This window comes from Cynocephalus volans, chromosome 5 (genome assembly GCF_027409185.1).
Source record: "Cynocephalus volans isolate mCynVol1 chromosome 5, mCynVol1.pri, whole genome shotgun sequence".
Classification (NCBI taxonomy): Eukaryota; Metazoa; Chordata; class Mammalia; order Dermoptera; family Cynocephalidae; genus Cynocephalus; species Cynocephalus volans.
In genome coordinates, this window is record NC_084464.1 from 32,728,683 (window position 1) to 32,738,363 (window position 9,681).

At 39.0% G+C, this 9,681-nt stretch overlaps 1 protein-coding gene across 3 annotated transcripts in view; it reads left to right on the forward strand.

The window, feature by feature from the left end:
- E2F3 (E2F transcription factor 3) overlaps window positions 1-8,881 on the forward strand; it is a 70,582-nt gene extending 61,701 nt beyond the window's left edge. For all 3 annotated transcript variants that reach the window (XM_063096671.1, XM_063096672.1, XM_063096673.1), the window contains exons 5-7: window positions 2,629-2,743; window positions 3,898-4,033; window positions 5,349-8,881. In XM_063096671.1, coding sequence (XP_062952741.1) covers window positions 2,629-2,743; window positions 3,898-4,033; window positions 5,349-5,611 — 514 coding nt within the window. In that variant the 3' untranslated portion in view covers window positions 5,612-8,881. The remainder of the gene's footprint in view (window positions 1-2,628; window positions 2,744-3,897; window positions 4,034-5,348) is intronic.
- Window positions 8,882-9,681: the final 800 nt, after the last annotated feature.

A 9,681-nucleotide genomic window follows, 5' to 3' on the forward strand; every position in this document is an offset into this window, starting at 1 on the left:
TTTTAGTTCCAAACATTTGATGATTTCATGTTTACTTTTGTTAGGTAATAAAAATAAGATGTGTCCTTCTCAGATTCTTCTAGTGTCTCATATTTAACAGGTCTTCCCTTGGAGGGTATGGGGACATTTAGTTTCAATTCAGGCACTTTTCTAAACCTGCAATTGTTCATTTGCTGTTGACCAAAGGATTAATCTTGTCAGCTGACAATTAGTGAGATGGAGAAGAGGTGTGATGATTTGAGCTGCAGTGGGGGCCAGAGTGGGTTTACAGGGATCAGACCAACAACACCTGGGCTGTTTCATTCATTTTTGAGTTCAGAGCCCCATTGTGGGAGAGCTGTGTAGTTAACACACAATTGTCAGCTTTCTGGAATGTGTGGCTCATAGCATTGTTACCTATATAAGCTTTCTCTGGGGCCTTTGTTGCAGAAAATGAAAGCTTCCTTGCAGGGGATTGCCAACTTAAGAGGCAAATTCAGGAGGGAGCCACAAGGAAGCACTTTTAAGTTTGTAAGATTAGAAAATATGTTTGCACAATTCATTTCAACTCATCAATCATTTCCCAGTTTGGTACAGCTTGTTCACAAATGTGTTGAAATTTTCCTTCCTGTAGCATGTTGACTAATTCTAGATGAGTTTTTATTTTAATAAGTTCTTGTCACATAGCTTTTTGACAGTGAGTTGTAGGGTAAGTACCTGGTTATCAGTTTTCCCCATTGTTCTCAGCAAAAATTCAAAACTGTTCAGTCTTCTATAAAGGCATTGGTTGCCTTCTTTGATGGGATAAGTGGTGGCCTAAAACCCAGATTCCCATAAGAGCAGTCACTATCAAGCTTGACACTGAATTGACTATTGTCTCAACTGTTGAGACTTGAAGAAGATAGTCTGTGATAGATGCCCGTAAATGTGCACGCAGATTCTGTGTAGGTGTTCGCTGCCTTTTTCCTGGGGAGTAGTTTCATAGCTTCCTTCAGTTTCTAATAAGAAGCTAATATTCTAAGGGCTCTTAGAGCTTCTAGGTTCTCTAAGTACTTTTTCTATATTAAACATGTTAGATCACAGACTCAGTTAGTTATATTACCTGCCAAACTGCCTTCATTGATTTGTTATTTGCTATTTTATCCTAGGCATTTTTTTGTGGGTTCATAAAAAAAAAAAAAAAAACAGCTAAAGACATTGTCTATTTACTATGTTACTCCATGTCCCTTATATAAGAAAGCCATGCAACCTATTCTGTTTAGTGCCAAGGGTCAAGCTCACATTGTCATGTAGTAAGTGCCATATTCTTTCATGATATCCTTTTAGGCTTGGTTGCTAGGACACTTAAAAGGATTGTTCAGTGCTTAGAAGTAACTACCAAGAGTGCTGAAATACTATTTTATTCTCTTTCCCTAAATCAATGTTTCTCAAATTCATTCAGGTTGCAGAACACCTGGAAGCTGCTTTCCTCCTTGTGAACACTGAAATTTTGGTAGAGTTAATAATATCACACAAAGGACAATTTTTCTAACAGAGAAGTAATGACACTGTTATCTATTAGCAATATGTAATCACAACAAGCCCAGGTGCACTTAAGAAAACAAGCTGTCTGCCTGAGCAGTATTCTAAGTTCTCTACTAATATATTTGCTATTTATTCATTCATGTGGTGGCTGCCAACATGTGCTAATAGCAGATAGAAGTAACTGCAGTTTCAAAAAATTTATGGTTAGAAGAGCTTAAATTTTTTTCTGCATATTGAAATATGCCATTATTCAATTTGAGTGACAGAACACTTCATTAGAGTTCATGGAATACCTGTGCTCCAAACAACCCTGATTTTCAAATCTCTGACCTAAATAAGTTTTATTTCCTTAAGTAATAGCTTTTATTTTTATAGCAATTTTAGGTTTACAGAGAAATTGAGCAGAAAATCCAGATAGTTCTCAAACCACTCCCCATCCCCAACATACACACAGTTTCTCCTATTATTAGCAGGTTACATTAGTGTGGTCCATTTGTTACAATTATGAACCAATATTGATACATTATTATTAACTCAATTTTACATTAAGGTTCTCTGTGTTTTACAGTTCTATGGGTTTTGCTAAATAGATAGTCATGTATTCACTGTTATGGTACATACAGAATAGCGTCACTGCCCTAAAATCCTCCGTGCTCTACCTGTTCATCCGTCTCTCCCTGCCTCCCTCCCCTGCAACCCTGGCAACTACTGATTTTTTCCCCCGTTACCTCAAACATTATCACTTCCTTATATATACTTTCATTTAGCTAGAAGAGAGGATTTTGAATGTTCTAAAATGGGTTTTGATTTTAATAGTTTATTTTAACTCTTCTATATATTTTTAATATTTTAAATAGCCATAGACTTTTTAGAAATGGGCAGGATAAAGCTATACATTTCTTTTGTTGTTTAGCAAATCAACCAGACACAAATGACTCATGAAGGGACCCCATATATTTGAAGATCTGAAAGGGAAGGCTTATTTATTTATTTATTTATTTATTTATTTATTTATTTATATTAAGTCATAAAATACTTTAATTTTTTCCACACTTCTAATTTTGTCATTTTCATGATGGTTACAACTGAGGCAATTAGATGGAAGATTTCCTTAACACTCCTTACGTTAGCTTATGTTACATATCAAGATATTCGAAAAACACGTGGCCTTAAAGACCAAACTGTTATAGTTGTGAAAGCCCCTCCAGAAACAAGACTTGAAGTGCCTGACCCAATGGAGGTAAGGAGACGGCATCTTTGTCCATCTGCAAAGATCTTTGGGAATGCCTGAAGTTGAAAAATCATTGACTTGGGGTTAAAGTCTGTCCCTTCCTGAAAACTTGATAATTCTTTCCTATTTATTTTACTTATCCCTAAATTTAAAAACATTTTAACAGTTTGATTTAACACTTTGATTGAGTGTCCAAAAAGTCAAATTTTAACCTTGCAGGGCATTCAATGAAAAGTGGTATATGATGCCCTGTCCCTCTTGTACTTTCTTTTTCATAATTTGTTATCTGGTGATTCTGATCAATTTGAACCACTTTGGAAATGGTATATTGATTATCCTGTGTATTGTCCCCATCATGAATAGAGATATAAATGGTTTTTCAAGTATCCCCCTAACTTACCTTAGCACATATAAGAATTTTTTTTAATCATTTGTAATATGTTTACTTTTAAGAAATCAGATGGTCACCTTAAAAGATAATAATAGCTCTATGATCCAGATGAAGAAGAATTTTAAATTATTAGTATACTGCATTCTCTTAATAAATGCAGTTCTTAGTGCTTAAGAGTATTATTCATCAATTGGTTATTAAAGATCAACATTAAAAAGGCCTGCCATAAAGGAACAATTACATGAAAATACTGGGTTTGGAATACTTAAAAAACTTTTAATAATTTGCCAAAAAAGGATATATTTAAAGAGCACAATTCACCTCCCCCATAGTGCCATTTTTATGGACTGACCGCCCAAAAAAGCTCTCTTTCTCTAGGGCAGGAGTCAGCAAACTTTTTTAAAAGTGCCAGTAAGTACTTTTGGCTTTGTGAGCCATACAGTCTCTGTCAGGACTGTTCAAGTACTCAACTCTGCCACTGTAATGCAAAAACAGCCAGAGGCAAGACATAAACCATGGAAAAGGGCATGACTCTCTTCCAATAAAACGTTATTTACAAAGCCAGTTGGTATACTGGATTTGACCCTCAGGCTATAGTTCGCAGACCCCTGCTCTAGAGGATGACAGTCATAGGTAGAGTTAGACCACCAGCGAAGAAGCAAGATGAACAATGGACACTACTACCCTTACTTCCCATTTTTAGATGAAAATTACTATGGCTTTCACTGCTAAAAGAACTTTTGGTTTGAACTTCTCCCACTTCTGTTCACAGAGCCTACAGATACATTTGGCGAGTACCCAAGGACCCATTGAGGTTTACTTGTGTCCAGAAGAGACTGAAACACACAGTCCAATGAAAACAAACAACCAAGACCACAATGGGAATATTACTAAACCCATTTCCAAAGGTAAAATTCCACTTTTGTCTTTTGGAAACTATGTTAGAAATGAAGGTGACCGGAAGGATCCTGTACTGGAGCCACAAGTCTAGGCAAGAAACAAAAACTTCGATTGTTATTAAGATAACATTTTTTAAAGGCATTCTGAGTGGTTTACAGAGTAAAATAATGATCTTGGGCAAATGGTTCCTGCACCCACTTACAGAGTCCCTTCAGGCTTTTGCTGTAGACAGAAGCATTTCCTTCTGGGAAGCAGCTGACATGAAGAGTGCAGCTGTGGACCATCTTGGTGGGTCATCAACTACACTTGGCCGCATACCTCTCAGCAGTGCTGCAGAGATGAGTAGAGAAGGAAATGAACAAAGTTTGGAGAGAAAAGCCTCTGTCGGAGAATTTTTGTCTGTCTTTTCCACCCAGTGTGATGGGGAGAAGATATGGGACAAAAACCCCAGGAAAGTAAATCTAATGTCTCTTTTCCCCTCTGTGCCTAGAGCAGAGGAAGCTCTTGGCAGTACAGTCGGCCCTCTGTATCCATGGGTTCCACATCCGAGGTTGGTTGAATACACGAATGCTGATCTTTCCAGGACAGAGGGCTGACTTAAGGGACATGAGCATTAAGGGACTTAAGGAACATGTGGATTTTGGTATCCACAAGGGCCTCCTGGAACCAATCCCCTATGAATACCAAGGCATGACTTTTTTTTTTTTTTTTTTTTAACTTTCAGCTCGGGGATATGTATTTAATTTTTTTCTACTATCTCCTAATATAGCAGCAAGAATAGGAGTGGTTTAAATGAATAGGTTTGATTTAATACTGAGCAAAAAATGTAGCACCTGAAACGATAAAACAAAAGACCATCTTTTTTTCACCACAGAAATTCAGAGTGGACGTGTCTTATTATATGGATTAGTAGAGGTATCTTTAATAAGCTGATTTTTCAAAAAAGATTAATTTAAAAATTGGTGAGTTTCTACTCAGGAGCTATCTTTTCAGTGTACAGGTTTTGTTTTGTTTTTCTTAAAACAATGACAAGGTATCGGACAAAAGTATTTGAACTTATTGTCCTCTCGTCTTTGGAGCTGTTTGTACTCTTGTTTGCTGACAGTAGTTATTTTAAAAGATGAGTGAGTTGACTGTGACAAGGAAAGGCCACAAGTCACTCTTTCATGCTGGTTAGCATCAAAGGTGATCTGTATCAAAAAGTCGTCATGTCATTAGCAGGGGGTACATGCTTTTGTAATAGCAACAAATACGTTCTTCCAGGAAAATCAATTTGATTTTCTCCTAACTTATTTTTTGTTTCCACTAATGTTTTCCTTTCAGACTTGGCTTCAACCAACTCAGGACATAGTGATTGCCCAATTTCTATGGCAAACCTTTCTCCTCTGGCCTCCCCAGCCAACCTTTTACAGCAGACCGAGGACCAAATTCCTTCCAACCTAGAAGGGCCGTTTGTGAACTTACTGCCTCCGCTGCTCCAAGAGGACTATCTGCTGAGCCTTGGGGAGGAAGAAGGCATCAGCGATCTCTTTGATGCTTATGATTTGGAAAAGCTCCCACTGGTGGAAGACTTCATGTGTAGTTGATTATGCTTTGTGTGAACTCTCCTCGTAAACCGATTATTTTTTTATCATGGAACCAGAACATGTCATGCAGTGTTGTCCCTTCCTACCTTCTTCCTTCAAGAGAGTATCATGAAGTAAACTACAAACTTCAGAACAAAGCTGACGTTTTAATAAGTTAAACAAATTGTCTAAACGCACAGTTGCAGGCTCCCTTGGGAAAGCCCTGCTTTGCCCCAGGCTCCAAAATCTCCTGGATGAGTCAGCAAGTGAGAAAATGTGCAATCAGGTGTCTCTCACCTGTACTCCCTCCCTCCCTCCCTCCTGGATTGGCTTGCTGTGCCTAACGGATGGGCTGTAGAATGGGGTCTGGCCACCTGGCCCACTCGAAAACAGCAATCTTCCTTAATAGCATTTCAAGCCGTGCCTTCTCCACAGAATGCATGTCTTTGGGGTCTGCTAATATGGAATGGAACTGCAGCAAATGCAAACTTGAAGTCATGCAAAAGTATGAAATGGATTTCTTCAGCTCTTCTTAGGAATATTTAAATTACTGTCATAATTCAGTGTAAGCTATGGACTGTGTGTCCTGCTAGGAGGTCAAGAGAACCTCCACAGCCTTTCGGATGAAGAACGTGTTTTCAAATACTTGTTGCAGATACAGAAGACTAGTAGAGTTCTGCCACTCTAAGCTGTTGTGGATTTCCCTGTCTCCATAAACCACTCCCACTCCCCTGTCCCCAACGTATTTGTGAGTTTCCAGTTGATTTGTAGCAAATGCCTACTTAGGAATTCTTTGTGGATCGTTTTAGACTTTTTATTTTTTAGCTGCCATTTAAGCATTCCTGTGGCACCCATCACCATTTCAATTTAATTGTTTACTTTGAAGCATTTTTTGCAAATTCATATTATTTAAGCAGAGGGAGAGAACCTCTACTGATCAGAGCATCTAAACCTGTGTGATCTAAGGTCTACCAGCCTCTGCAAGAAGCACTGTCCCATCTTGCTTCCTTTCCCCAGAGGGGGAGCATGGAACGAATCATTCCTGGAGCTCGAGCCATGGGTGGCCCATTGGAAAGGAGAACCAGGTCAGATGACATAACAGTCCCAAGGAGCAGCAGGCATAGTTCCCTCCGTCCTTGGGCTTCCCGGGCCCCTGGAACCGGGGAAAGGGCTCTCTTACACCGCACTCAGGGAGACCACTTCTCAGGATGGGGTCAGATGGAAAGGCCTCTAGGGAGAAAGACGTCCCCATTGTGTGAGTGGCATTCTATTGATGGCATTTCCTTAAGCTGGTAAGAATAAGGAACTCCCACTGTGTTGGGGTCTGGAAGAGTCTTGGCCAGAACCTGGTCCCCTTCCTCTATGAAGGAGTGAGTTGGACCAAGGGAAGTCAGGATGTGGAAAATGAAGCGATAGAATGCCAGGGCATCTCTTGCTTTACTCTTCAGGAATGGTGTCCCAAGTTGGAGGCTTTGTGTCAGCTGCAAATCCTACCAGTATGTCCAAGAATGGCTTTCCCATTGGCAGGTGGCAATGGCCGTCTTCCCCTGGGAATGTGGCATCGTACCTCAAATCCATTCTTTGGATGCTCAGGACTGCGGAAATGGGGGAGTCCTATTAAAAACAAACCTCAAAACGAACAGTTAAATTGAAATGCTATGTGCCTGACACAGTGGTAGGCACATAGTAGGCACTCGACTCATGTGTTTAATTGAATTGAAAATATCCCTTAGGAAACAAACAAAAACAAAAAACCATAAGCACCCCAGCCAGTTTACTCTCAGTAGATTTCCACAATATGCAAAGTGGTGGTGGGGTCAAGCCAGATGACACCAGCACTTTAAACTACTTGTGTGGGTATGCATGGGTGTATGTTTGGGAAGAAAAACAAAGGTGCAGACTATCTTCCTTTTTCTTCTTCTGCCTCCGTCCCCAGCCTCCTCCCCTCACACACACTGGACTTGGTACAAAATATCGGTGTGGTCCAAGATGAAGCATAGGGGTGGGGGAGGGAGAGGGAGCTTTGTGTTAAGTGCCTACTGGAAATGCACTGTGGGGTTTTTTCCTGTGTGGGAAACCATTTATGCCAAGCTTTTCCCCATTTCCCATATTTATCTCATCTGGTTAGCTGCCTCTGCTTCCAGCTTTGTGTAATTCTCTTTGCCAGCTGCACAAAGCTGATTTTTTCCAAAGTCGAAAGACTGAACTCACCTGGCTATGTTGTTGTGTGTTTTGTTGAATTTCTCGTTGAACCTTTTCGTAATGTAATGCCGTATTTATTGTTTTAAAAATGAAAGGAATACTAATAAGTCTTAAAAGTTCCTTCATGCATAAGATTTTTCCAGTTAATGGGCTTAACTGGTGTACATTAATTAGATGTCCATACCGTATTCTGTTCACATTCATTGTTTTCTTTTTGGCATAGTATCTGGCACACAAAGTGGGTTAGTACTACAGTATTTGTGTTACTTTAAGTACTAAGTATGCAGGTTTCCTGGTACCATTGAGTTGCTGCTATTAAAGCTCACACATGAAATGGCTAAAAGTTACAAGTGTGCGAATCATGACTGCGTGAGCCTTAGAAAATAAAATGTATAAAGGGCAACACATGAGCTGTCAAACAGTGTTAGGTGTGTCTTTGTATGTACAGAGTTGTGCATAGCAATCGTTTTATTTAAGTTGATATGTAGTACTCCCATTTTCATTATTTAGCAATTTTGTACAAAAATAGCAATTAATTTGTAAACACTGCCAGAATATTTTCTAGCTGGTTTGTAATTTTTTAAGAGTGTTATTTTGTTTGTGTCTTTTGTTGTGGTTCTTGTTTTCAGTTTTGTTGTATGTGTAGATCCTGTAAATAAAATTGCAGTATTTAAAGCTTTAGCTTTCGGGGAAAAAGAAAATAAGAACTCAGTGTGTGCATGACAACTTGTGTGTATGAGAAGGAGGGATTGAAGGAAGATGCGTTGCAGTCGGGTGGCAATTGTCAGGGTGTGGGAATTTCTTTTCCTACGGGGTATGTGATTTTGTAAAAAAGGAAGTATTTCTCCCAAAATCGGGAGTAGACAAACTACTAATCAGTTTAGCTTTGTGTTGTATGCTAGTTGAAAAAAGAAAATATGTACTATAATGTAAAAACAACAAAAAAAGCTTTTATGATGGATTTTGTAAATAGATTTGTTACAGGGTGACCTGTTCTCTAGCTGTGATCTTACCACTTCAAATGGGTGTAATTTGAATAAATTTTGTATGGTAATGGATCAATAAAATGATTTTTTTTAAGAGTTCAGACTTGTGGATGGATTTTCTTAATATTATCTTATGCTTCTACGTAAATTTCATTTTTAAAGACATTCTTTGACAAGGAGAGAGGTTGAACACAGGCTCAGAACCCTGTATGCCTTTCCTGTTCTTCAGGACTCTGGACGGGCTGAGCACACATTTGTTGAGCACCTGTGGTGCACTCTGCACTCTGCGACGCAACACTTGCCATGTCCCTGTGACACCTGCAGAAGCCACGCCCAGGCATCTGGAGGAAGATTTTCACAGAGAAGGTGACAAGTCAAGTTGTCCTCCTCATATGAAGCCAATCAATTTCCATTCTCAAGTCTGGTAATTACCTCCCATGTTCCGGATTCTATATTTCTATGAGCAGATTTGGATTTTTTGACTGCTGTGTCACACCGTTCACTCTGAATTTATCATTCAAGTGCTATGTATTACACACACACACATCAATATAGCAGGATATGAAGTAAAAACAAACAAACAAAAATATTGCCGGGCCCCTCCATCCTATTCACCCCAGAGAGAAACACTGTTTTCATTTTTCTTAGATTACCCTTCTCCAGTTCAGTTGTTTTCTAGCCATGTATTAACAGGTGTCTACATGGCCATGTGTATTTTAACATGATGTAATATAAATCATACCGTATATGCTGATCTGCAGCTTTTTTATTTCACTAAATATATCTCAGACATCTTCCCGTGTTAGTACTTACAGATCATGTTCGTGCTTTTCAAAGGCTTCATAGCATTCAGTGATTAAAAATCTATTTAATCATATACTACTTGCCCAAGTAATTTCCTGT